This window comes from Patagioenas fasciata, chromosome 23 (assembly GCF_037038585.1).
Source record: "Patagioenas fasciata isolate bPatFas1 chromosome 23, bPatFas1.hap1, whole genome shotgun sequence".
Classification (NCBI taxonomy): domain Eukaryota; kingdom Metazoa; phylum Chordata; class Aves; order Columbiformes; family Columbidae; genus Patagioenas; species Patagioenas fasciata.
This window is the reverse complement of record NC_092542.1, coordinates 1,330,868-1,358,805: the sequence shown is the minus strand read 5'-3', so window position 1 is coordinate 1,358,805 and position 27,938 is coordinate 1,330,868. Positions and strand designations below refer to the sequence as shown.

At 42.6% G+C, this 27,938-nt stretch overlaps 2 protein-coding genes and 1 long non-coding RNA gene across 10 annotated transcripts in view; 1 reads left to right on the top strand and 2 right to left on the bottom strand.

Annotated features, from left to right (window-relative positions):
- LOC136111101 (uncharacterized) overlaps positions 1–10,784 on the bottom strand; it is a 32,458-nt gene extending 21,674 nt beyond the window's left edge. For 4 of the 6 annotated variants that reach the window (XR_011735582.1, XR_011735583.1, XR_010652712.2 and 1 more), the window contains exons 1-4: positions 10,116–10,554; positions 9,344–9,442; positions 6,096–6,192; positions 177–259 (exon numbers count right to left, since the gene is read on the bottom strand). This is a non-coding gene — a long non-coding RNA (uncharacterized lncRNA). Of the gene's footprint in view, positions 1–176; positions 260–6,095; positions 6,193–9,343; positions 9,443–10,115 lie in introns of all 6 variants that reach the window. The other 2 variants (XR_011735584.1, XR_011735585.1) reach the window with 2 other exon arrangements.
- Positions 10,785–10,787: 3 nt separating this feature from the next.
- Positions 10,788–17,980, top strand: RER1 (retention in endoplasmic reticulum sorting receptor 1). The gene is made up of 7 exons (XM_065854998.2): positions 10,788–10,941; positions 13,503–13,588; positions 14,141–14,245; positions 14,923–15,022; positions 16,048–16,126; positions 16,233–16,368; positions 16,890–17,980. The coding sequence occupies exons 2-7, from the start codon at positions 13,508–13,510 to the stop codon at positions 16,977–16,979; spliced, it is 591 nt and encodes a 196-aa protein (XP_065711070.1). The 5' UTR covers positions 10,788–10,941; positions 13,503–13,507; the 3' UTR covers positions 16,980–17,980.
- On the bottom strand, positions 17,903–21,667 carry PEX10 (peroxisomal biogenesis factor 10). Of its 3 annotated transcripts, XR_010652711.2 has the most exons (7): positions 21,527–21,667; positions 21,235–21,315; positions 20,384–20,790; positions 19,782–19,957; positions 19,356–19,491; positions 18,833–19,011; positions 17,903–18,246 (listed from the first exon to the last, which is right to left on the bottom strand). XR_010652711.2 is itself a non-coding variant. In XM_065854996.2 (6 exons), the coding sequence occupies exons 1-6, from the start codon at positions 21,630–21,632 to the stop codon at positions 18,940–18,942; spliced, it is 978 nt and encodes a 325-aa protein (XP_065711068.1). In that variant the 5' UTR covers positions 21,633–21,667; the 3' UTR covers positions 18,497–18,939. The 3 variants fall into 3 exon arrangements, 2 of the variants coding, with proteins under 2 accessions (XP_065711068.1, XP_065711069.1); XM_065854996.2 differs by lacking the exon at positions 17,903–18,246 and having other exon boundaries at positions 18,497–19,011; XM_065854997.2 differs by lacking the exon at positions 17,903–18,246 and having other exon boundaries at positions 18,497–19,007.
- Positions 21,668–27,938: the final 6,271 nt, after the last annotated feature.

Genomic DNA, 27,938 nt, shown 5'->3' with positions numbered 1-27,938 from the left:
TGATAAGGAAGTAAAAGATGTATTGGTATACAACGTGACAGGCAGTTATTACGGACAGGGGGCAGGCAGAAGCAGGCAGGGCCAAGGGATGAGGTGGGTGAGGCGCAGGGTGCTGGAGACCCCCGCTCCGGGCCAGCAGCCCCCCCAGCCCAGCGCAGGACGCTGACTCCACCTACCTGCCGCTGCCACTTGCTCCTGCGAGACTCAGCTGCTCAGCTTTCCCAGCGGAAATCCCACCACTCGGCTTTCTGCTTCATTTCTACAGGGGGAGGGAAAAGACAGAAGTATTTCTGTAGTGCTTAAGGAAAGTGCCAAAGGTGGTGTGCTAGTATTTTCCCTTGCATCTGTAAGTTAAGAACAAATGCAAAATCACCAGTACTTGAATAGGGTGGATTTTGTTTTACATACATTAAGATTCTCTCATGACTTCCTATTTACTTATTTCTGTAAACAAAACTGGATCCCAGTCACTAAGCTATTTAACAGCATCCCCCACGGTAACTCAAAAAAGATAAAAGCCAGAATGTACAACTCAATGGTCAAAAGAATTTATAACCAGAAGTTGTAACAAACTGTCTGATCTGAAACTCTTATAATAATATCTTAACTGTAATACTTTATTCTAACTAGAATACCTTATAATAAGAAATCTCTAGTTGTGAATGCCGCAGTTATCTCCACAGTGCCATAACTTTATCATTATATAGCAAGATAAAAGTTAAGCCTTTGCCTCCGCAAGGACATTAAATAACATCTTTCCATTAGCTCTTGCTGTAGCAGCAGTATTTATTCTCTGGGCAATGAATGAGAAGCACACTGCTTACAGAATAACTCCAGGTTCTTAACGCACCAACACTTTCACAGAGGTTCCCGTGTCACTAAATTTAGCCTTTTTTATTAATTGATAGCCCTTGTGCCACCCAGCTTCAAAGGAAACGTTCAACACTGAGCACAGGGCACTGTAGTCACAAGGCCAGTATAACTGTCTCAGGGATGGGAAATCAAATTCATCTTCATCTATAAAGTCCTCCCGCCTTTTCCAAGAGAGTCACTTGGAGAATTTTGCTCCCTTGTTTATTTAAGGGCCTCTTGAACACCAGTTGAAGTCTCGCATTTAGATAAGCCATTTATTAATAAAGTCTTCACGCCCATCTTTAGCTGAAATGATCTCAGAATAAGCAGCTGTTCAAAGACAGGTGTTTAAGATCAATGGTTTCAAGGCACCTGAGAGGATTTCACATTAGCCACCTCAAATCTTACATATCTACAGCCACGTTTCATTGGGAGTGTGGCACAGCAAAGGAGACAGACATTAAAAACTCCTTACCCAGGCCCTACCCGAGGAGCTTTGTAAATTCCAGTTTCACGTGCTTTCCAAGTGAAGCTAAAGCACCCAAATCAGAGAATCACTCCTTCAATACTCCCTTCATGTTAATTTTAATTACAACAATTATTACTTTCAGCAAGACAAAGATCATGTGGCACCTTCAGGGCTAAGTGCCAGCAGGATGACTACAGAACCATTCGAGATAGGGCAGCTTGACCTCTCTGGGAGTGAAATATCAATTAATTCTCTTTTTACAGCCAACTCAAATACAGCACACTAATCACTTGCGTAGGAGATGGAGCCAGAAGCTGGGGACAAGGGGGCGGTCGGGGAAAGGAAGGAAAATGTACTGTCAGTGAACAACCCTCAGTAAAGATGACAATCCTACGGTTGCAGATGGAAAGTTTATTAACATCCTGCAAACACTTATTAGCTGTTTATAGCAGACTAAATGCTGGAATATCATCTTCATTTAAAGGAACTTCTTTAAAAATAGAGTTATTGGTCCTAAGGGTAAGAGACATTTCATGTAAAGGTGACCAGACACACTGCATTAGTCTTTAATGTTCGAGTCAATTCACTGAAGAGCTTTGTTCATTAAGGAAAATAAAAAGAAGAAAGGTGATCTGTTCAGCAGAAAGCAAAATGTATTTAACTTCTGTTAAATAAATTAATATAAACTCAAGTTACTGAGGACTATTTCACTACCATACCGATTCCAAAGAAAAATTATCAACTGCAATATATCTACAATAACACACTAACCAGAATATGAGGCAAAACATGTATGCAAAACAAAAATTTGAATCAATTTCATTTTTAATTAAAAAACAACCAACCACAAAATCTTACAGCGAAGACTACAATAAGTTGCTATTTCTGACCGAAAATTCACCTTCTTTCTCTGCATAGTAACTTCAGTTAACCCAAGATTTTTCTTGTGAGAATGACTCTCATCAATATTAGAGCTTTCTGTGGAAACAAAGACTTCCCTTGGAGGGAGGGTTCACCAAGCCCACTAAAATGATAATCATTTAATAAATGTAATGACTACCCTGAATTTGAAATATTTTCCCAGGCAGCACTTTAGCATATTGTGTACTCCAAACAAAGTGCTATTGCATAATCATTAACTCTGCACTATGGGGATCTTAAGAGGACTATAATGAAGATCCTAGCAAAATAAAGAATACTAAGTTTTCCGATGCATAGAAAACATATACACACATGCACATTAAGATTACAGGACAGGTTTGAGCTGGCTATAACGCAGTTCAGATGAGATGCAATGCTTTGAGGCGTGCAAAGGAAAACGCCATCATTTTATAGTGAGAAAAGACCAGCAGAAGTATCATCTGTCCAGTATCACTTGGATGATCTGGGCTCAGCACAAAACCTTCTTCCTCCCAATCCCACGTCATATTCGCTGGATTACGATGCACCAAACAACTGCCTTATCAGAAACTACTAGACAGAAATTCCTATAAACACGCAAAACCAAAGGGACTAACAGACATTTGAGAAAATACACAATAGCTCTTGAACCTTAGAATCTGCCACTGTGAAGACTGTTGTAAAACCGAGTACGTAAAACAGTCTTGGAAATTAGAGGAAAAATTCTTCCTTTTTCTTTATTGTAAATATGATGTAAGGTTAGCTTCTAATATGGGTTTCTTTTTAATGCTCTCAAATCCAATTTGAAAAGAATTGCTTGAGACGTATACGCTGCAGCCAGTCAGACAATCACAGTTCCGCAATTATCGGCACCTGCATTACAATTGACTGGATTTAAATTACCAAGGGGCCGTGGCAGATACCCTACTGACAACAATTAGCATGAAAATGTTGGACGGTTTAAAGCTGTGGGTGGGAATTACAAAAGGTTAACAGACTAAATATAAAAATCTTTTTGAATATAAAATCAATGCGCTTTGTTATCAAAATCTGGGTACTGTAATTTAACCAAAATAGGGTCTGGAGTATCTGGCAATCTTCCATACGTGTGAGCTTGGCTTTTAAGAAAAATGCCAAGCAGCCAATCTGAAAGTTTGAAACAAAACAAATCAAAGACCAAAAGAAAGGAAAGCATTCTATATATTTTTTTTAATTGTCCCAAGCTTAGCACAAAAGTGAACACCACTCTTATCAGGGCTCAGAATGGTTAGTTTTGTTACTTGCTGCTCCTTGCAGTAATGGACATGATCATCTGAGCAGCATAATCTGATTTTTGATAACAAAACCTTACTTGAGTAAGAAAATAAATCATTCTCACCATCCGTGCAAAAACATTTCCTGCTTTTTCACCGAAACCACCACTGACACGCATGGGACTGACCCATGGCATTTGCTTTGCAGATATTCTCTCTTGGAAATACAAATGGTGAGTCAGTTGTTATGGTAACTAATTTTTTTTAAACTAGCATATGACAGCCTGTGTATCATCTGATGCTGTTCCTGAATCAAGTTATACAATCATTTTTTGTCAAACAGTCTAAAAAGGGTTTCTTGGATACTCACAATGGTAAAATAAGAAGGGAATCAACTCATCCCTAATTGAGATACTTTTTTGAAGGGTCATTAGATGTACTTTTACTGGAACTCAGTGGAGGAGCCGACTAGGAGAGGTGCACTGCTGGACCTCATCCTCACTAACAAGGAGGGTCTGGTTGAGGTAAAGGTCAAGGGCTGCCTTGGTTGCAGCGACCATGAGTTGGTGGAGTTCAGGATCTCCTGTGGCAGGAGCAGGAGAGCAAGCAGAATTGCAACCCTGGATTTCAGCAGGGCAAACTTTGGCCTTTTCAGGCAATTGCTGGGGGAAATCGCATGGGCAAGGCTGCTTGAAGGTAAAGGGGCCCAAGATAGTTGGTCAGTGTTCAGGGACTGTTTCTACCGAGCACAGGATCAGAGCATCCCGACACACAGGAAGTCAAGGAAGGGAGCCAGGAGACCTGCGTGGCTAAACAGGGAACTGCTGGGGATGCTCAAGTGGAACAGGAGAGTTTATAGATCATGGAAGGAGGGGCTGGCCATCTGGGGAGAATATAAGGCTTTGTAGGGTGTAGGGGGGCGACCTCATTAATGTTTACAGATATATGAAGGGGCAGTGTCAGGAGGATGGAGCCAGGCTCTTCTCGGTGACAACCAGTGACAGGACAAGGGGCAATGGGTTCAAACTGGAACACAAGAGGTTCCACTTAAATTTGAGAAGAAACTTCTTCTCAGTGAGGGTGGCAGAGCCTGGCCCAGGCTGCCCAGGGAGGTTGTGGAGTCTCCTTCTCTGCAGACATTCAAACCCGCCTGGACACCTTCCTGTGGAACCTCAGCTGGGTGTTCCTGCTCCATGGGGGGATTGCACTGGATGAGCTTTCCAGGTCCCTTCCAATCCCTGACATTCTGGGATTCTGTGAATAACCCTGACTTCCACAAAAATGCATTTTAAAAATATTTTAAAAACAATTAAGTTTTAGCAATAAACAGGAATACCATGCTTTCTTAATACAGAATGCCAGTGATTGCACTGCTGAGAAAAGGGAAAATTAAGTCTAAGTACGCAATGAACAGGAGTGGAACAAATTTTCTCTCTTCAAACATATCCTTACAGTAATCTGAAGAGAATACTTCCATGATTGTGTAGAGATTTCTTCAAGACCTATTCAATTCCTTATTGTTCAGCTACAGAGCCAGAAAAAAAAAAGGCCTGTTAAAGTTAACATCTGCTAACTAATCATAAAACAGTCCATCACAACATTTTACAGGGTTTGAACATAGCTATGAATTTTGATTACTACCAACTTTGACCGGATTAAAGAAGCACTTAACTGTGAGATTTATGAAACCTACAAAAACTTCATAGGAAATGCTTCTAAAACCAAAAGTTTTCATTCTGAGTTCTAATAAGAATGACCTGGCACTACAAGTATATATAATATTAAATAAATAAACCAATCTGGTGAATTATATTTTTCCGATTTTGATTAAATAGTTAATTTTTAGAGTTAACATCCTACGGTAGAGATTCTGACATGCAAATATTCTTAAGAGGGGCTGCTGCACAGATCTGTTCTTCCGAGTTCCATTTGACACGTTTTGCTGTTTGACACCATGTGTACATGCATGCATGCTGCATTTCGAGTTTTTGAGATCATTTCCTTTGAGGTGATACATTGACATCTGCATAAGGCAATACAAAAACTTACTTATGAGCACCTCTTGACCAGCTGCACTCAAGTTGGAACTGCTATATCCCGTGTAAACAGCATAAACAGTCCCATCATGCACAAGTCAATTGGATTACAAAAGCTTTCTATTAAGCCACTTCTGTTATGCCTTATGATGAGATCCATTCCTGCTCTGTGCTTCACAAATTATAACCTGCTGCACAATTCTTTGCTATTTCCAGTGACATAATTCAAACTAACTGGGATTACTCTCATACATTGTTTTGCTACGTTTCTAACTTTTAAATTCCAAAATACTTTAAAATTAAAAAGCCACATTATTAAAACCAAAAAACTCTCCCTCATTGCAGGTATAAAAATGCATTACAGGAACATTTGATACCTCACTGTAGTTCTGCATTTAAACGGAATGAACCGCTCCCTCCCTTCAGGAAAGGGCTCAGTCAAACAGAGAACTGCGCACTCCAGGAGAACCGAGTGCTCAGCGGACGCTGAACACCATAGTCAGATCATATTAATCAAAAGAGGGATAACCAAAGCGTTATGTCAAAGACTCGTTAATAACTGGAGAGCATAAGGAATGTACGTACCAGCAGGGTAGCCATTGATCCACAGTCCATCACAGATGTCACCAGAACAATTCACCACAGCGCCCCGTTCACTGAACACGTCATTTCTCCACTGCCCCTTTAAACAGAAACACACACGGATTTTAAATTTCAACAACAGCACAGCTAAATTACAAAGAAGGGATTATTTCAACCAATTTTCAATAGCAAAGTGGGTGGTCCTCCATGCTTTTTATAAATACCCTTCCAACATTTGTGTGAAAAGTTGAATAGCAGACCACACAACAACCAAGGATTTTGTGGCATGCCTCTAAAGGGAAAAGGGGGGAGAATCAAACATCTCTTGCCCAAGGTTTGTTACTGTGGGATACTATTATGTGGGCTCCTTCAGTTCATATTACACCGCATTAAATTACATGGCAAGAATGAATAACTGCTTTGTCACGTACAGAATCACACATTATTTTGCTTTTTAAAGACTGTGAAAAGTGAAATAGAGTACCAAACTCAATTCCAAAGAGCTTCAGTTATTTAAATCCAGACTGCGTTTCACCCAAGATATACTCTTTACATAAAATAACCATTTAAAGATTCCCAAGGCTGCAAAGCCGAATACCACAGAAGCTTAGGTATGAGCCAATTAAAGTTTCTAGCAACATTAAGCCTGCACATGTAATTGTACAATTTATTACTACATCATGATGAAGATGCAGTTTTTCTAGTATACCCTTTCTTAGTCAATGTACTACAATCTTGAGATGATTAGACCACAGCCAAAATTGTACTAACGTTAACTGAGAACAGAGTCAACCGAGTCGTCTTTGTGGTCCTACCCCAGGAGAGTTCAGGAAAATTTGCCAGACACTTCACAGGTATTTGCTGACAGGACAGAAAACGTCATAATCAGGAACATGGGTTTGTTTCAGAGGCAAGAAGAAAGGCATTATGCCACCTTTTTCAGAGGTTCCTTATCACTACCTGTAAAGGCATTGTGCTTGCTTTCAATCAACTCTGATGACTGCCTACTATTAATGTCACTCATTCTCTTCAGTAATTAAGCCACCTCTTTCGTAGATTCGCCTTTGTCTCTCTCTGGCACATTTCCTTGTCTAATCCTCTTTTCCAGATGGCATAAGGATGAAAGATAAGTGTTGCTAAAAGTTGCTTAGCAATGCAACACATGCAAGGTTTGGAAATGCTGACGTCCACATAAGCACTATCTATACATCACACATTTATGCAGAGAAACAAAGGCGTGAACAACCAGAGCGACATAGGGGCCTTCAGAAAAAGAGCTACCAGTGAGTACACAAAGGGGAGCAGGAAACAGGGAAAAAGAAATAGAGAAAAAGCTGTGAGCCTCCAGTGATGGGCTGTATCACACTGTGGGGTTGGTTTGCTTGTGTTTGGCTTTGTTTTTAAACTGGAACAGGAAATTCTGCTTTAAACAAAACAAAATCCCTGAATTCTAGTAAGGACCTGTATTTTCTGTGATTCAGAGACATACAAGGCAGCAGACACAAAACCACCGCAATCTACTAATAGAGACCAAAACAGAAATAAAGAAGTTCATGATGAACATGATGATATAAATTTTGATGATTTTTATTCAGAAATGAACGACATTTTTAATGTTATTTACTCTCAACACTGGGTGTCAGGGCAAAGCATTCAAAGACACCTGTTCATGAATAGAGAAAAAGATGATGTAAGTGGGTCATTAGTACTTACCACCTTTTTCTATAACTCTGAGCAACTGAAATTGCAGTAATTTATATAATTTGCATCGAAACTGAAACTGTGACTCTTCCAAACAGGTAACTCAGATGGCTCGGGGGGCAGGGGAACAAAAGCTGCAGGTGAAGGAGCCCAGGAGGCTTTTGCCACCTGTTCGGTGGGGCTAACAGGTGGATGCACCAGCAGGTCTTCCTCTGGGAAGGGAGACAAGACAGCGCTGCCAAAGCACACAGAGCAGCAGCAACAGGGCCAGAGCGGAACACGGCATCTGCTTACGGGGACTGACGAGCAGCCAGAAATAAGAAATCACAGACAGGAAACGCTTCCATGGAGAAAATGCGTGTTTTGCTTCATTAACCTCTGCAAATTTCATTCACATGTCACTGTTTTCTTTCATTCTCAAATGTGTGCACATACAAATGCACTAAAAGCAGACAAGCCAGGTCACTGTGTAATATTTTTTTTCAATTAGCAGCTTTCAGGGGCTTTGTTTTTTATATATTCCCTGGTGTTCAATCTCGCACCTCTTGATGTTTTTAGCCAATGTGAAACGCTTGCACTAAGCAATTGTCTTTTAATATAATTTTCTGCATAATATAAACACTAAATAAATCAACAAGATACCGTTGTCAGTACCATCAGGATGGTTTTTTGGCCAGAGTATCCTGTTACTTTTGAGCACATATCCAGTGTAAACTTAAATATAGTACACTAAATGCTTACAACCCTACAGAGATAGACCAGTTACCGAACAAGTGTAAACCTGAGAGTTTACTAATTCAGTCACAAAACAGATGCTGGAGAGACACCCAGTGGCACAAAACTGCGTGTGCATAAACGTACACACAAATCCATATATACATAAAATATCCTGTCTTCAATGTCTCAAGAAACGATACGCTAGATAACGGATAACTTTTTCTGTCAGGTATACAACCAATTTACTTCTACAAGACACTGCATTTTATGCGGTCACCCCTTATTTTCTGTCAGTCTTACAGATCATTGATTTAAGGGCTTAGGGTGGTGGAGAAGTCACTGACCTGCAGAGAAATAAACAGAAACAGGAGCAAGTTACCTGGGTAGACCTTCAAACAACTACTTTCTGCTCAGAATGCTGGGAGATAAATTCACTGAAGCGTTCTCTTGGCACGCCACGCACAAGCTGAATAAACTATCTGCTATGGATGGGCAAGTTCTTTAAAACCTTTACCATTTCTGTCCAGATCTTGCGGAGCACTTCATATAAGCAGAAGCCTGCATATGTGTGCACCTCTGAACCACTGAGGCTGTTATCAAAAACTGATGATACACGTTTCTGGGTTCTACCATTAACACATTAACTTCCTGAGGAGAGTAGAAGTTAACCCAGCCTAAACTCAGACACCAACAGAAAAACCTGAAATGCTTTTCTTCAAAAAACACCATGAAAAACTGACAACTTGGACTAATCAGTTTGGCTGCTTATGATACACGTTTATATATCAGAATTTAATGGATTTTGTAACGATATGTAAAAACTATGGGCTCACCTGTTGATACCCAGTATTGAAATCCATTCTCCATAATTTGTCCCTTGACAAACATGCCCTCGTAATGACTTCCATCTCTAAAGAACAGTTTGTCCTGACCTAGAAAATAGAATAATTGTTTTGACTCCTTTTAACAGACAAGCGTCCACCTCCATTTTCAACTCAAGTCAAAAGCTGAAACTTTCTGATATTTTTCTGCTTTATATGACAGTATGTATACCTATGCACTGTTAGTGGCTCCAAAGGCTTTAAGCTTTCTTAAAGCTTACTATCTATCTTCTACCATATGAAAGGTTTAAAGAATACAAGTGATGCTATTTAAAAAAGAAGATAAAACTGGCAGGACTGTCACAAGCTCGGGTAACTCGTGCTCCTCAGGCTGCCCAATAGTGCCCAACAGGCCCCAGGTCCCTGCCCAGCCCCACCTGAGACCCCACACCCACCAGTGACACAGAACACAACCGGAATCATTTAAATACACACACACACCAGATTGAATATTGAAACAGTAGAAATGCAAAAGGGCTAATTTTACTTAGGGATACCTATTGCAAAATTCCAATGTAAACAACACTCCTGTGAAGATATTACTCTGCTTACTTTACGTTGTAATAGGAACATAGGCTCTTAAATAAAAGTCATTATAAGCATTACAGAGTACACAGCAACAGCCAGAGATAAAGAATTAGCGACCACGCTACCCTCGCATAAAACGGAAACTCCAGCACAACAACTAAAGCAAACCCACAAGAGGAAAAGCGTTTGTATTTACATCAGCCTGAACTCAGGAGCGCGGGCTGGCGGCTCTTCGCCTTAATGAGAGACCGGACTCTGCGGCCGGGGGAGGCTCGTCCTGACCGCTCCAGGTGCGGGGCCGGGCTGAGGCGGCTCCTGGACCGGTCCGGGACCGCCCGTCACCTCACGAGCAGCGCGGGGAGACGCGCGGGGGAACCGACCCGAGACCGCCCGTCACCTCACGGGCAGCGAGGGAGTCCCGCGGGGGAACCGACCCGGGACCGCCCGTCACCTCACGGGCAGCGAGGGAGTCCCGCGGGGGAACCGACCCGGGACCGCCCGTCACCTCACGGGCAGCGCGGAGAGTCCCGCAGGGGAACAGACCCGTGACCGCCCGCCACCTCCCGCCCCGCGACCCGGGCGCTACTGAGGGGAGAGGGGCGGGGCCAGCCGCAGCCCCGCCCTCCACCTCGCGCAGGCGCAGAGCGCGGTAACACCCTCCCGGCGCTCATTGGCTGCGCGGGAGCGAGGGGCGGGGCGTCACTGCGGGCGGCAGAGCGGGCTCACCCTGGGACCCGCACCCGGCTGCAGGACGCGGTTCTTGTGCCGGTAGCGCGGGCCCGCACGCAGCTGGGACCGCAGCGCTCCAGGCCGCCCTCACACCCGCCGCCACGCTTCTCCCTGCTCGGCGCCGCGGCAACGCCCACCCATTTCCTCCTCTGAGCCAATGGCGGGGCAGCGCCGAGCCTTGAACCGGCCCCTCTTGCCCCGGTAGCGGAAGTGGCTCCCTCCCCGCCAGTGACGCCATATTGGGTTTTGTGGAAGAGGGGGCGGGGAAGCGGAAGGACCCGGCTTGGCCGCCCGTGAGTAGTGGCGGCCCCGCGGGGCCGGACCGGGGCGGACGGGGGCGGGGGGCACCGGTGCCGGTGCCGCCGGCGGGCGGGGGCGGTGACAGACCCCGGGCGGGCGGGGGCTTCTCCGGGCTCGGCCGCCGCGGCCCGGGCGCTGCTCCCCGGGGCTGCCGGAGCGCTCGGATCCCGCCACCCGGGGCCGCTCCCGGTCCTGCTCACGTCAGCGGGCGCCCCGGGGCCTCTCGCTGGGGTCTTGGGCCGAACGGCGCCGCTTTGGTTGCCAGTGAAGTGTCTCGGTCGGTGCCCGGGGCGCGGGAGCCGCCGCTGCCCGGTCCCGAGGGTCTGACAGCGCGGGCCGCCCCGCTGCTGGATGCAGTTAAACAGCGGCTTCTTTGGGATTAAAAACACGCCAGACCAACAGTTTGCATAACTAACGGGTTATTTTCCACTGTTTGCCCGTTGACCCTGTTGTTAATAAATCGCTTTAGCGTGTTGTTGCTCCACGGAGATGTCTCCTGTGTCAGATGAGGAAACGCGTATGAGCAGTAACGTGGTTTTGCTCGTCATGTGCTTCATTCGAATTTTAAATTGAAGAAAAATTGATATTGCGTTCAGGCAGTTGTCTGAAAATTCCGTGCGTCTCTGTATCTGATGATGTGAGGTGTAAGTTCAATGTCTTTGCTGCCCCAGGTCCGCTCATTGTTAAGAACTTAGAAACGCAGTGGTATTTTTAGTGATGTTACCGTAACGTTTGCGGTAAAAAACGCAATTGTTGAAGTCACGCGTTGGCCTAGTTGCTGTATTTTGATAGAGAAAAATGTTGTAACATGGTTTAGTTTTAGCAGCTGTCTGTTCTGCTGGTGACAAACCATCCCACCGTGTGTTAGTCTTTGTGTGTCTTTCTGATTGTTTGCTTTACTGATGTGGCTGAAGGGTTGTAATTCATTACACTGAACACTCAGTGTTACATTGTGAAAGAGGAATTGCTGCTGTTTAATTATTCCCTTGAGCCAATGAGATCTGACCTGTGCTTTTAACCGTAAACCACCTTCAAAGCAAGGCCAAAAGCTGCTTTTCCTGATTATTGTCTGATTACAGATGTTCTTTCATTAAAGTTTGAACATGACAAGACATATTAACTTAAATTTTAAATTTGTCATGTGAAATACTTCAGTCTATGCTGCTTAAACAGAGCCAGTGAGAGGTTTCTTTTCAGTGAAAGTGTTAGCTGGTTGTGTTTCCTGGTCTGCTATGGACGAGCTGTTTGTATTACAAAGGATCGTATGTAATCACACAGAACATAATTCTTACACCAAGCAAAATGCCCGCCCCACCGTAAACCGTCAGTAGCCTTAGAGACACGGTTCTCCGCTTGATCTGCTCAGGTTAACGGGTACAGCAATGTCATGTTTGGTTTGCTGTGGATGTATCTGTAAAATTAGTTGTGAGAATATGGAAGGTTTTATGTTCGTGACCTTTAGAGAATTGCTATCTGATCAATAGGTTTGATATTGTTTTGTGGCAGCTTTATTCTTGAGGACATTTCAGAAGAACCCAAACTAAAGCACAAAATGATGCTCAGCTAATAATGCTGAGTAACTTCTTTCTTCTGCAGTGCAGCGAGTGGGGAGAACAACAATTATCTCCTTTTGCCTGTACTGAAAAAGTCTATATCTGTATTGTATGAATTTCTGTTTGATTTTTCTCTTTAGCTGTAGCTTGAATTAAAGTGGACTGCAGCTCCTGAAGCCTTGTAATGAATGCCCTTCTCTTTTAAAATGTAACAGGGCTCCTTTTTTCCAATTACGAATTATTCCACAGGATGTAGTTTTCAGATGTTTACATAAGAAATATTCACCTTTAAGGTTCTGTGCCTCCCCAGATTGTCCTTGGTCTCAGATTATTTTTTGCAGCAGATAATTTAAGTTTTTCTGATTTAGTCATATTTCCTGTATCTTTCTTACCACGTGAGGTCCTGAGGTGTTGATGCAGGGCTGAGGAACTCCCGCTAACCCCGGGTCCTGCGGTCCCACCCACGCTGAGGACTCCAGGAAGTCATGGCAGGGATTGGTTTGGTGATGTGGCAAAGATGTTTCTGTTTAGAATCCATTTGATTTTGTTTGGTTTATATCTTGAACTGTAAAACTTGGTTGAGCTTAGCTGAAAAGAAAAATAAAGATCTTGAATTGATAGCAGAAGCGTGTCCTAAAAAATCATTCCCTTGGTTAATTTTTTTTTACCCGAGTTCAAAATCCTGACCTTTTACTGCGCAGCTTTACTCATGCATAAAACTTCCTGTGACTGCTCAGCTCTTTGTGTTCAGGAGACATAAACTCATTGAATAATTCTACTTGCCTTTGTAAAATATCCTGTTCTTTCCTTTCTTGACAGTTTCTTTTGGAAATTAATTTATTTTGGAATAAACATCTTCTCTTTTAGAATAAAAATATTTTGCTTCAAACAGGGCAATCCAGAGAGTCTCAATGTAAATGCTGGTTCAGAGAATGGATTGTAAAGCTTCACTGAGCTTCGAATTTTAAGTGTTACCTATGTATCATGTTTTGTTTCCACAGCAACCATGTCAGAAGGGGACAGTATTGGTGAGTCTGTGCATGGAAAACCTTCTGTGGTCTACAGATTTTTCTCCAGACTCGGACAGGTTGGTTTTCCGTAGGGTTTTTCTGGCTCTGTTAGAAGCCGGTCACATTGCAGCTTTTTGATCTCATTATTACTCTTTGGATGAGTTGTTGAAATACTAACATCTATGCGAAAGATTTCTTTTGAAGCCTTTTAAAAATAGGTAACAAATATTATAATACACAGCTTAATGGAATATTTAACGTGTGTATATCTGACATTGCACAGTGAAAATATACGTTGTTATTGTCAAAAATGAGTCACTTCAGATTTCATGTCAGATTCATCCTAAGGAAAGTAAACTTGCTTAAAATATTGACAATTTAAATTGCTTTACAAAGCTCCAAGCGTTAGGGATTTTCTTTTGCCTTTGTAAAAATACAGAACTTTTCAAATGCTTGTCAGTATGCTTATGTTTAACCAGTTTATTCGTAATAAAGAACACAAATGTTTCACGTTACTCTCCTTCCCAAAATATTCACGAATGCTCACTATTGCTAATGCTGCCCTGTAATAAACTTTATTCATTGTGCATCATGTATTCTACAGATGTACACTTTATATTTCTTCCTAGATCTACCAGTCCTGGTTAGACAAATCTACTCCATATACTGCAGTGCGATGGATTGTAACTTTGGGCCTGAGTTTCATCTACATGATTAGAGTTTATTTACTGCAGGTAAGAAAACTGGATGTACTGCTGAAGTAGCTTTAGGTATCATTACTGTCCTGTTTCTTTTGTTAAGAGCGTTCTTGAAGTACAGTTTGCTTTGGAGTTACCTATGGTATCAGCACATGGCAGAAGGTAAATTGGTCTGAAGAACAAACACATCTGTTGGTGTTAAACTCACAGCTTCAGAATGGAGACTGCGAATGCTTGAGGATTTTCATCTGATGGCACTAGAAAGTGGAAATACTCCCTTAGTTCTGATTAAATTACACCATAAACCTCTGAAAACTCCTGCAATTAAGTTTTTGCTTTTTATATTAAAGCTGTGTAACAGCTTAAAAATGCTAATAGATTTTTTTTTGTCTTGTTTATTTGTATTGCAATAAGTTTAGCCAGTATTTAGGTGGCTTTAAATGAAAACTGTTACATATGGCGTCTGTCAGTACACAAAAGAAAGAGATTCATCAAGGTGATTTCATCTTCTCACAGTCAGAGTGCTTATTTTATACAGTGAGGATTTTTAATACTTTTAACAAGGCCAGAAAACCTTTGTGTTAATGTGAGGATATGGAAAAGCGCTTCTCAACGAAGCAAAAAACCAGGTAGTTTAATCGTGTTTGAAAAGTTGATATCTGAAGATGGTTTTCAGGAAGACTTTAATCTCAGCTCTGTTTCCTCTGCCACAGGGTTGGTACATTGTGACATATGCCTTGGGAATCTACCACCTAAATCTCTTCATAGCTTTCTTGTCGCCAAAGGTCGACCCCTCTTTAATGGAAGACTCAGGTATGATGAATAGTTCATGGCGCGATCATTTTGAACTTGTTCAAACTTCCAGCTCTTTTACTCTGATACAGTCATATAAAGAAGGGCAATTTTAGCATGACATTGTATTTTTAGACTTGCAAAGCATCTGTACAACTTGACAGCAGGACTTACTGTAAAATTTATCTTTTTTCAGGACTTGAACATAGTCCATATTGTGTTAGTTTTCTGTGTTTTGAAAGGTTTATGTGACTTAAGTTCTCCCCATGGTAACTCAAGTGATCTGGCACTCATTTTCTTTTGGGAAATCAGTGTTAAGTTACATTAAAACAGCCAGAATCGCAGAATGTTAGGGATTGGAAGTGACCTCAAAAGCTCGTCCAGTGCAATCCCCCCACCGGAGCAGGAACACCCAGCTGAGGTTACGATGGCCAGCATCCCACCTGTGTGAGGTGTGAGCAGGTGCAAGATCTGCTCTACATGGTTGCAAAGCTTAAGAAGGAGATTGAGATGCTGAGGACCATCAGGGAGTGTGAAAAGGAAATTGACTGGTGGAGTAACTCCCTGGCGTGCCACTCAGAGAGGCTCCAGGAGGATACCCCCTAAAAGGTGATGAAGACCTGAGACAGCCCCTGCCCTGTCACTGTCGGGCAGAGGTAGGGGACATGTCCTTTTCAGGAAAGACAGGCCAGCCAGGCGTGGTGGTGGAGTTGCTCTTGATGTGAGAGAGCAACTACAATGTATTGAGTATTGTCCAGGCACGGATGAGGAGCGAGTTGAGAGTCTGTGGGTGAAAGTTAAGGGGCAGGCTGGCAGGGGTGATACTGTTGTGGGCGTCTATTCTAGGCCACCAGATCAGGGTGAGGAAGTTGATGAGGCCTCTACAGACAGCTCAGAGCAGCCTCACAGTCACAGGCCCTGGCTGTGGTGGGGGATTTTAACTTCCCTGATGTTTGTTGGAAGGACTGCTCGGCCAGCCACAGTCTAGGAGGTCTGAGGGGGTTATGGTGTGGGGTCTTTTTGTTTTGTTTTTTTTGTTTTTTTAGATGATGGTCCTTCCTTACCTACAAGGCAAAATGAAGAATTTCGGCCTTTCATTAGAAGGCTCCCAGAATTTAAATTCTGGTGAGTGGATCCATCTGCCCATGCTGTATTTTTGAAAAATGTAACTATCTGCATCAAGCTGGTGGTAGCTGGGATTGAAGGATTAATTGTTAATATTATTTTTAAGGCACTCTGCCACTAAAGGAATCCTGGTTGCTATGGCATGCACGTTCTTCGAGGCTTTCAACGTTCCTGTTTTTTGGCCAATCCTTGTGATGTACTTCATTATGCTATTCTGTATCACAATGAAGAGGCAAATCAAGGTAACTTGCCAAGGACAGTAGTTTGTGCTGTCAGAATGTACAGTATTGTTCCAAGTGGTATTTCATGGATTACACACGCATCTGTTACCAGAGGAACTGGAACAGCTAATGTTCAAGTGTTGCATATTTGCAGCTTTGAGCAATTTTTTTCCCAGACATGCAGAATTTTGGACAGGTGCCGTTATTCAAAGTTGTGAATTAAAGACGAAAGGGCAGTGAAGAATGAATAGCTCTGTGAAGCACTGATATCTCGTCTCTCTCCAGTTTTCTCTGGTCCCCCAATCAATAATCTTCACTGTGCCATATAAGTTGTTGGGTGTCCCCAAATTTGAGATTGACAAGATGAGGCTCATACCCCTATTTAGATGGAAAGTAGCATATGATGAGCCATTTCGTTACCTTTACAATACTGAAGAACTGTCTTTCTAGGGGACTTTGTAATTTACAATGTGTATTATAAAACATGTTTGTAAATATTATGTAAGTTTCTTGCCTCAAAAATGGATCTTTTCTCTTTGCAGCACATGATAAAGTACAGATATATACCCTTCACGCACGGCAAGAGGAAATACAAAGGGAAAGAAGATGTGGGAAAGACCTTTGCAAGCTAGAAGATGCAATCAACCTGTTGACCAATTCTAACTAAAGGAACGATTTTGAGCCATTGTAACAATGCCTTTTTTCTTCATAAAAATGATTAACAGAGTGGTGACAAAGCAGTTGAATTTTCATTTTAAGAGGATCTTGCTATTTTTATCTGAAATATTGGTTTCTTGAAGAAACTGGCATTCTAACCAAATTGCATTGAGTTTCTTATCTTTTGTAAGAAGTTGGAGAAACTTCGGCTAATCCCATGGATTTGGGATAATGTATTTCTTTCAAGATCCATTGCACTGGAGAGATTAATGGCCGAGAGTTGGACATTTTTACATAGTTCTCCTGCTCGATATCACCCTGCCTGAAGTGCTGTGCACATATGCGGAGGAGAAACGTCAGCTGGCACATGTGATGCTGTTTTCTGCTTCATGGCCATGTGCTGTTTTCATAGAAAAATACAGTAGACCTAGAGAGATGCAGAACTTAAGCCAGTTTCCTAAATGCATGGTATTACTGAGTTATAATCAAACAAATATAGATAGGAATAAGAAATCTACCAAATTATGGGGTTTGCAATAGGGAGAAAGCACTCATATAGCTTCAGAAGTAACTCATTTGTGTCGGGTTTTAATGCCAGTTTCACCATTACATCTCCCAGCAGATGCTAAAATTGGGCTTTTTCATGATGACTCAAACCCTTGTTCAAACTCCATTCCAATTTCCTCTGAGGACCTGGAATTATAAAAATATATTTTAATTGTTATTAGTTGGAGTTTCTTTCAAACTTAAGGGTTTCTTGATTAATTTAAGCTGACTTTGTGCAGCCCCTTCAGAATACGCCCAAACTGGCCACAGCAGACCAACGGTGTGGGGTTTAACACAGCTTTTCATTTTCTATGGGGAAAAAAAATCATAGAGAAATGACCTGCATGTAAACTTTTTCATGTGATACAACTGCAGTTTTATCAAGTGACTTTTTAATTCCACAATTTATTAAAGACAGTGTCCCCCTTTACTTGTTCTCTATCTTTATATACATGTATTGATCTAACAGTATTTATGGCTCCTTTCAAGAATGGTTACCCTCAGTTTATCTTCACACAATGCCTTTTTCAGCTCTCCAGGGAGCACTCACTTGCAGAAAGCAGGAAAATATGAGCTATTGGAAGATTCTGAATGGAAATTGGTGGGACCTAATTGGAAAACGTAGGTAGGAACACCTTCCTCGGCTTTTGACAAATGAAGTTATTCTGGAGCTCTGGAATTCAGCCTTCAGTCGTCCTGGGAAAATGACAGGGATTTTAGTTCACGTTGACCTGTTCTTTTTTGTTTGTTTTATGAGCAGTGTGGAAACTAATAATGTCAAAATGGAAAGTTACAGAAACACAGTATCCAGAAAGGGCATTATAAGAGTACCAGTCATAGATGCTTGAAGTTTGTTCCCTAAAAATCTGAAAGCCCCAACTTGGTGCAGTTGTCTTCAAGTTTGCTGGAGTTTCTGAATGATGTGGGCAAATCAGGGAGAAAAAGACCATGTTTGTTATGTTTATTAATATTAAAATCAGCAACTGGGATGACTCCTGCTAAACAAGAAAGTGTTAACAACATCCATTGCAAGTTAGACACTTGAACTGCCACTTCATGTCAAAATGTAGTGGCAGCTTGAGATGAATGCCTTCTCAGGTAGGAACAGATGCTCTGCGTTCAGTGAGATCAGCAGTTTTCAGATATGGATTGTAGGTGATGTTGGGACAAGGGTACCGTGTTCTAGCTGACTCTCAGCACACAGCAGCCAGACAAGCTTCATGGCATTTTGTTAAAGTTCCTGTAAAATAGGAATGAAGGGGCACCTGGCACAGGCACTTACCAGTTTTGGAATCAAGTTTTTTCTTGGACTAACTCAAGCTGTACGACAACTTTATAAAGGGCTGTGCAAGTTGAGGCTGTTGTCTTGAAACAGAATACATTTTTCCTTTAGAGTTGGTAGTGACGCAGGTAGATCAGTTTCTGAGGGTGAAACTTCTCTCTGCACAGTGGACATTCTGTCTACGAAAAGAAAATAAATTAGATAGCATGTACTGAATTGCTGTATTTAAAAGTCAAAAAAAAATTCCAAATATAACTGTTCGGCTACTTCTAGAAGATAATCGGCATCCGTCATTTTTTTTTTTTCCTGCCCAGTCTGTGATGAGCTGAAAAGTGCTAACAGGAGGGGTGGGTAGTACGGTTTCTGTTAGGCATAGTCATTCTATTCGAATAAAATATAGAGGTCCTGGTAAAGTCTTGTGTGGAGATTTCAGGCGAGAGAAACAGCCAGGCTGATGGGTATTTTCAAGCAGAAATGGTATCACGTTTACCCCTCGCAGTCCCCATTTGTCCTGTGTACTTACTCGGGTGTTACACCACTCCGTGATGCACTCCCAGCAGAACAGGTGCCCGCAAGGCGTGGCTGTCGTGTGTCTCCGTTCCTCCAAACACAACGTGCAGCGGGAGTGGCGCCCACTAGTTTTTTCCATGGTTGTATTTCTAATTAACATAGTTATGTATTAATTTTATTTAGCCTGCTTGTAAGAAATACTTGATAACACAATTCTGAAGTAAACCCCATCTTCATGTGTTAACCTTTTTTGTGAAGGCCTCAAAAACAAGAAAGCAAAGAATGAAATCTAAGAGATGCTTAAACATCGAGGAACGCATCAAATACTACATCAGGTTCTAAGTAAGTCAAAGCGTGACTCCCGTCTTCTCCCTGTTGGTGAAAGCTATCACATTGCCCACCCCTGCTTCCACCCTGTCCGAAGTAAAAATCATCGTACTTGTGATGAGCTAGGTTGCGGTGCAGTTTCCATTCCTGCCTTGCTCTCTGCTTCTGCTTGAAGCCGTACATCTGAACTCCGATTGTTAGAAGAAGATGGAAGAGTGAAATTATTCCTAGAAACTTGTAACTTGATCGAATACTCTGATCTTCTCCTTGCGGTCCTCCAAAATGCAGCTGCATAATTCACAGAAATAGAAATGTTTCGTTACTGCAGTTTGATGAATCTATACATGCTCTCCTCCCCAATATCAATAAACTCTTGATTTAGGTTTCTCGCTTCTGTCAAAAAAACCTGCCATGTTTCTAGGACTTATCAACCTGCTGTCTGTCTGCAGGTCTGTCTAAACATGTACTGATTTGTGTTCAAAACTAAGTATTTCCCATGGTTTTATTAAGTCACTTCTCAGTTTCTGTGTATTCATAAAAGACAGACTGGGCTAGATAATGTTCTAAAATTACAAAGGGTATGAACTTCTGACAGTGCATTCACATATATTAGCCATAAGCCAAATTCTATCTCCCTTTTACACACATGGCATCCCAAACAGGCCAAAATGCTGCAGCTGACACCACCTTTAAACAAGAAATACATCCACTTACATATGTGATTCCTGCGATTCTTTTAGAGAGGTGATAAAAAGTGCCACTGATGTAGAATAGTGCCAGATGTAGTCGATGAAGCAAAGGTACGCTTTGCTTAAGAACACACACAATTTGTAAGACCGTTTTCTTCTGCTGCTCTGTCAGCTTCCCAATTTGTTTCTGTACCCAGTTTCCTATTAATGTCCTACTGGATGAGCCAAGTGCTGGGTTGCCCTGCGGGGTTCTGGACTCCTCAGCTTCTGTCTGCAGCTCGTGTTCCAGACGCGATAATCCCTTGTCCAAGCAGTAGGGTACTACGGTATGAAGAGCAATGAAGACGGCCCGTCGAAGAAAAGCAGGTACCTTTTTCTTGGTTGAGTCGACTTGAACAATGTTAACATACTCTTCACCCAGAGTCTGGTAACCTGAACGATGTAACAGAAAACACGCACGGTGCAATGTCATTCCCTGCGTGACAGGCTGCTCTGCTCAGAACACAACAGTTTTAGAAATAGTTGCATTTTTTTTGTGTTGAATAAGATGAACATTGTCTTTACATCTGCAGCAACAGGTTTAGGCTTAAAGCAGGGATAGTTTTTAACAGTGTCATGCATCCCTTTTTTAAAAGAACATACATCTGGGCTGATAAACTGCTGCACTTGAACGCAAACTTATGACAATTTAGTGGTTTCATATTTAATAAAAGGTATTTATAGAAAACAAACAAAACCCACCTACATTAAAGAAAACCACTGTCAAGCGGTCTCACTGCAGCTGGTGGTTGCCAAGTTACAGCAGGTGCCTGGGACAGACAGCTCATTTTTCACACTTGGGAGAAACGCCAAATCTGAGGTGACCAAGCCCCTTACCTGACAGGGTGGTGAGGACGAAATAGGCCACGTCAGACAGCAGCTCGATCTCCCTCCTCCACTCCAGCCACTTCTTGGCACCTGAGGGATCGTTCCAGTCACTTGATGTGAAATTCGAACCGATTCCCCCCAGACCCCCCAGCACAGCATTAACACCCCCGGCCCATCCCGAGCTCTGAGGGACCCGCTGTCCCTACAGCCCCGCCCACCAGCGCAGGGCGGCCCAGCCCCTCGGCGGGGCTCGGGCTGCGGAGGAGCCCCCACGGGAGGCGTTCCCACGGCGGGGAGTTACCCGCGAGCCCATGTAGCGCGGAGCCGGCCCCGCTCCGCAGCCCGCTCCGGTACAGCTCGTCCTTCTGCCCACAGCGCACCAGCCGCGCCGGCCCCGCCGCCGCCATGGCGGGCGGAAGGACACACCCTTCTCCCCTCAGCGGGGCGGTGCTGAGGCTGCGCGCCGGCGGGCGCAGGGACGTTGCGTCATCACGCACCGCCCAGGGGGAGGGCGCGCAGCTGAGGAGACGCCCTGGAAGGGGCGGGAGCGGCCCCGGCTCGTCCCCTTCGCTCTGTGTGCGTTCCCGCCCGCGGCCGCTGTGCCCCTCGGTCCAGGCGAGGCCTCCCCCTTTTGCCGGGCTCCCTCCGCGCTTAGCAGCTCGGCCATGCCGCCCTGGCTGCGCCCCCCAGCGCGCTGCTTAGCGCGGCCGCGGAGCAGGGGAGCCCGGCGGCACAGGAGCCCGGGACACGTCTGGCTGAGGTACATTGTGTGCTGATAAAAGGGGGGGCTTGGCTACAACAATGGCCCTTTTACCAAAGGTAGCATTCTGAAAATATTTGCTGCCCATATGCGTCTTGAAGTCTGATGCATTCATTTTTGTCAGAACACTTTTTTTTTTTTTTTTTTAGCAGATTTTAACGTCCCATAGTTATAAATTAAGTTTTGCAACATGTTTAAGTGAAGGGGAAGTTAAACAATTTTGCAACGTAGTTGGTTTGTTTGAAAAAGCTATTATACTTTCACTTGGATTAAAATAGATGTTTTCTAGAAGAGTTTATAGGCTAATATTGCAGTACTTTCCATGAAAATAATGGGAAGGTGTTGGAGCTTGTACTTTTTTTCTTCTCAGAAGGAAAGGCCACCTGCTGACAGGCAGACACACAGGTGAACTGGGTATTTGTCCTCTAGTCTTGAGTAGTCTGTTATTAGCAACACATCTTGTGACATCAAAGTTCTAATTTAACTGCACCAAAAGCTTTAAATTGAAAGCTGTGCTGAATCCTACACTTAAGTAATGCATTCCTATCCCCTCCCTCCTTTCTTCAGGGGCAACTTGAATTTCTATTTCCTAGTGTATGGAAGGGTGTATAACAGAAGTGAAATTGTAGGTTGTTCCATTCGTAACTATAAAATCAATGCAATTAAGGAAGAACATTAGAACAGTAGAGGGAGCACCTGCATAAGCAAATATCTTATGTGAAATGGATATGGAATGTGCAGTTTTCCCATCTAGTGTGCACTTCCCACACAGTGCAGCAAGTGCATCCTAATTGTAGTTTAACCTTCCAGCTGCCTCTGATAGGAACTATTTCCTTTGTCTTGTGTCCTATAATTTCCTTCAGCAAAGAAGAGGTTAGTAATTCTTAACTCAGTTGCACCTGAGGAAAGTGTATTAAGCTGAAAAAACACAGTAGCCATGTACCTTAGGGACCTGAGGGGCTAGTACCTTTCAAATGCTGCCTGCTAACCAGCTGAAAGTCTTCTGAATACCCCGTATTATAAGAGTTATTGTAGATTATTGGCCCACCAGGGTCCTTTACCAGTGTGATGGTTCAGCTGATACTGGGAGTGACATGGTAAAACGCCCCAAACTGATGTGGTTGATTGTTCCATTCTTAAAATTTAGCTGCTGTGTTTTACTTAAACTTTTGCAAGAAAATTTTCTGTGCAGACTTTATTTCCATTGCTTGCTTCCCCACTTTCCTTTACAACAGACCTGATAAGGGAATGAGTTGCTTTGCTGACGTGAACACAAGGAAGTCCAAAATGAAAAACAAACTTGGTGCACAGTAATGATTAACTTTTCCTCTCACGAGTTGCTTGTCTGGGCATTATTAAATATGATTTTACCTCTGCAGACCTATTAGTATAGAAGAGGTTTGGAGTGCAGCTTTCAAGCACAGCAACAGGCAGATGTTTCAGTTTCCAACCTGAAGAACAGGTTCTGCAGATGTAAAAGGAACGAAGTGTCTGTTCGGGATTGTTACCACCCTCTGATTGCTTTTGCCTCCTCCCACTTTGAACTTGTTACCCTGGAGCTGAACTGTTTGAATAAGGACTGTAAAAGCTGCTTTGTGATCAGGGAGCTGAGAGCCCTTAACATGTAAAATGGAAGGGTGGAGCCTCCGCTCTCAGGCTTTGGGGTTCCCTCCCCTCCTTTTTTTGTCACGCTTATGAAAGTTCTGATGCACCGTGCAAAAAAGCTCAGACAACTTGTCTGCACTGTCCAGAGAGAAGAGACAAAGGTGTGTGGCGTTTTTTTTGTTTGGTTTTATTTTAATTTGCTACTTTCTCTTCCAGGAATTATGTTGGCATACTTTTAACACTTTTGCTCACTCTTAGAAGTTAGCAACAAATTTTATAGTATGCTGCCAGAGGAGTATATATGGCTTTATGACTGCAACAGTTTGCTATTACTTTTGCATTTCTGCATTTAAGTTTAGACTTTTCTAACTGGACAACTGCTCTCTTCAACACAAGAGCTAGTGCATTCAATCTGAAATGATAACCTGAGCCCGGAGCTCTCGCAGGTATACTAAGCCAAAACTAAAATCGACTCGTGTAAGAGAAGTTGAATGTAAAATAAACTTTAGATATTTAAATAAAGTATCAGATAAGTAATATAACCTGCCTGATTGTGTGACTGAACAGTTGATAAGTCTTAACATGAAAGGAAAGACACACATGACCCTTTGAAAGGGTATTTATTGTTTGGCTTTTTTTTTGGTCATTGTTTTGGGCTGTGGAAAAGGAATTTTCAGTTCTTTCCTGGCGTGAAAATGTGAGAGGATTGCGGAGATATGGCAAATAGTAAGGATGGCCAAATTGCTAGTACTGGGTATGCATCAAATGCCTCAGGCTCCAGCATTTAGGTGTAGGTGGTCTTAAACATATGCCAGGTCCTAAGGGTCATAATGTCTAGAATCCTGTTTTGTTTCAAGGTAGAGGTAGGTTCAACTGTTTAAAAAAACCAAAAAGATAGAAGTACCATAAGATTCACTGCTGACTGTGGTAAATTTCAAATAGGAAATTAATGCCATCTTCAGAATCTAGCTCCAAGTTAAGTGGTCAAAGTTTTGTCTGTTAAGAGAGATTTTTGTGTTCTTACTGAGGGGAGCAGAAAACTTTGACTGGGAGAATTCTTTTTGCCCGGTAAGATAAGGCATGAAGGAATTGTTTAGTCCAAATGAAGGACAGAGGGTTGTGAGGGAAGGTCGGTGACTGCTGATGAAATGCAGTAATTGTCAAGTGCGGGCGGGATTGCATGGTGTCGTAGTTACCAATGACCTCAGTACAGATGAATTAATGCTAACTTGTCTCTGAGCTCTTCGGTATCTTCAGTAGCTGGACGCCTTGTTTTAGCTTGTCTGCTGCTGGACACTGGGAGTGATTATCCACAGACTAGAGCCCATGACAGGATAGGTAAATTTGACATGGCACACCAGGTAATAGTAGACTTTTTAATATAATAAGCAAAATATTTTACCAGGTCTACTTCTGTCATACATGCTTGTATAATATAAGCCTTTATAACTGAATCTTGAAACACTAAGGGGTTGCTGATTCTTGTATTTACTGACTATGCTGGAAAGATAAGCTCCTGGAATGTATTGAGTGTTGATCCTCAGCCCAAAGCATCTATCATTCCCATCACCTGCCTAAGGTGTGGCTTCCTGTCTAAAGACAGAGGAATTTTAATCTGAGAATTTTTTGTTAGTTTGTCTAATCCTTATGTTAGTCTTGGAAAGTGAATTGTTTTCTCTGATTGTCCTTGTAACTCCCTGAGATTTTCATCTTATAGAACCATGAGTCTTCTAGGGCCACTGCACAATTTTTGAGTCATTCCTTTTGGTTGGTTTTTGTTCTGTAATTTATGCTGAATTAAAAGCTACTCCATACTTATCCGAAATTGGCTGAGTGCATCTGCGTGAATGTTGTTGCAGGAAGTTCTTCACACTCTGAGAGCTTGTTGATAACATTCACATGTTGTAAAAAGCTGTAGAGGTGAAAGGTTGAAATTGTTTTTTAAAAGAATCTTTAATCTTAGTTAGGAATAAAATATACAGAGTATATGGTTCTTTTAAAGTTCTGTGTTCACAGTTTCAGAACACTATAACTCTACTTTGGTTTTAAAATAAAAAGTACAGAGCACTCAGTTCCTAAATATAATTCAAAGGAGCCACCTTATTTGTGAATATCACTGGATTTTTTTCTTGTTAGTCCTGTTAATTTGTTTGGAGCTGAGAAAATGACTGTATAAATAAATATGAGTGGGTAATAGGATGAGGCTGAAGAAATTTTTTTTGGTTAAGACAGTGTCTCAGTTACTAAGGCTCATCTGAATTTACTGCAATACATTTGTCATGCACCAAGATCTCAGTTCTGCATTAGCTATCTATAAAATGACCCGCTTCTTCCCACAATAGACTTTAATTGACTTCAGCATACGCCAATACCCAGAAAAGTCATCGAACAGGCACCTGTAAAGCTGCAGGCTGTGACGAATCTTCGCTCATGCTTAGGCGAAGCTCTGACTTCCCTTCCTGCTGTTTCTCTCTGCGTTACTGTGTGGCAGACTGCGTGTAAGGCTCTGCATTATTGAGAGAAATTTTGAGTGGAGATATCAAAACGAGCAGGTCTGGTGCTTTGGCATTTTGAGAATCTTGGTTTCTGTTATTCTGCAGGAGGCGTAATGGCTTAGCAATGTCAGGATTTTGCTGCTAAACCTCTAGCTGCTTGAAGCTATCCTGGAGGCCTTTGGCTCTCATTTGTTAAAGAGCTCACTGTTTGATCTATCTGAGGTTGGATTTCAAGCAAGCATGAGGTAAATGTTAGATTAAGCACTGAAATAATTTTAGAAGTGCAGTTTCTCTACGTCCATGGACTGGGAAGCATTAGCTGACTGAAGTTTTGAGATCCATTTGAGTCAGAACTACAGCACCCAACTTGAGAGATTGCTTTTGTATATGTGATTGTCATCTGGCCCTGCATTTCTTTATTGCATGTCACAGTCACGCTTGTTTCCCTTTAATTAAGGAATGGCTCCTGGAGAATCTTCTGACATCTTCGTAGTTGTCAGGGAGCTCTGAATTGCCTCAGAAATTAAAAGGGAAATCAGGTGGGAAGGTGAAGGAGCTTTACATGTTAACATTCCTGGGAGAGCGAAAGTGCTGCAAAAACGATGTAGTTCCCATCCCCTCCAGGTCTTGTTTGCCAACGGCCATTACGCAGAAACTTGTGATACCACTTTTTCTGTTGAATCTCATGTTAAGAGGATGTCTTTTTGTATCTCTCCTTGCAGGACTAGTTACTATAAAGTAACTTAAAAGAAACTCCTCTGTGCCTCTTCTCCCCTTCAATGAGCCCCCCTCCCAGCCTGTCCTTCCAGATTTCCTAGTGCCCTTAGATGCTGGAACATATTTTCTCTAAGTTTTCTCTGCTTTTAAGTGGAAACATGTAATTCTGTTATCTTTACCTGAGGAAAAAGAAAAGAGAGAGAGAGAGGAATGGAGCCTGAGGAAAGAACAGAGGCGTGCTGTTGGGGTGCCCAGCAGCAGCTATTTAGCCTGCAGAGGAAACAGTGAAAGCCAGAGACCTTTGGGGTGTCTTGCATGCTGATACGGGTGATGTGCTGCAAAAATAGAACGTAATATATTCTACCTGATTTGCTGTGTCGAGGATATGACCACATGGGGTTGTACGGAGGTGGCTGGCTGTGAGCGACGCTGGGGACAGGTTGTCAGAGGGCTGAAGTGGCCAGAAGGACTTGCATGAACTCCACTGGCTTTGGGGCGAGTCTTTGGTAAAGACGGCGTTTACCAGTTATCACAATGCCTGCTTAGAGCTGGTCTCTCTGCGTACTGGGGGGCAGAGGGGTGTGTGTGGTTTTTGTTCACACTTAAAAACCACTTAGTGGATTTGGTGCTATACACCTTGGGTAGTGGCATTGCAGTCTATGATTTTGGGTTTGGATCACCTTTTGTTAAATAACTTCAGAGTTGGTTTTGGCTCCTACTGTATAAAGTGACCCATCCCATGTCTTCCCATCCTGTGAGTTTACACAGATTCTGAACAAGATGAGGTTATTGAAGTAATGTTATTTATTGACTAACACAGGACTAAAGTCCGTGATAAGGTGGAGACCAAAGCAGGGCTGTACTTTGACATTTATTGGATTAGGCCCTAGAGACTTGCTGCCATGTAGCAAGTCCATGACTTAGTGTTTGTGTCTGTACCTGCTTTCGGACAAAACGAGGATGGATTGGGTGGTTCCCAGGCCCCTTCCTGCTAATGGGGAAGGAATTTCATTAATTTAAGAAATTAGTTTGGATGTTTGGAAAAAAAAATACAGGCTCTTTTGTAAGATGGCTGGAATAAGGTTGGTGTGGAGTGACCAAGACTACTAACAGAATTGAGAGAATTAATGTTATTA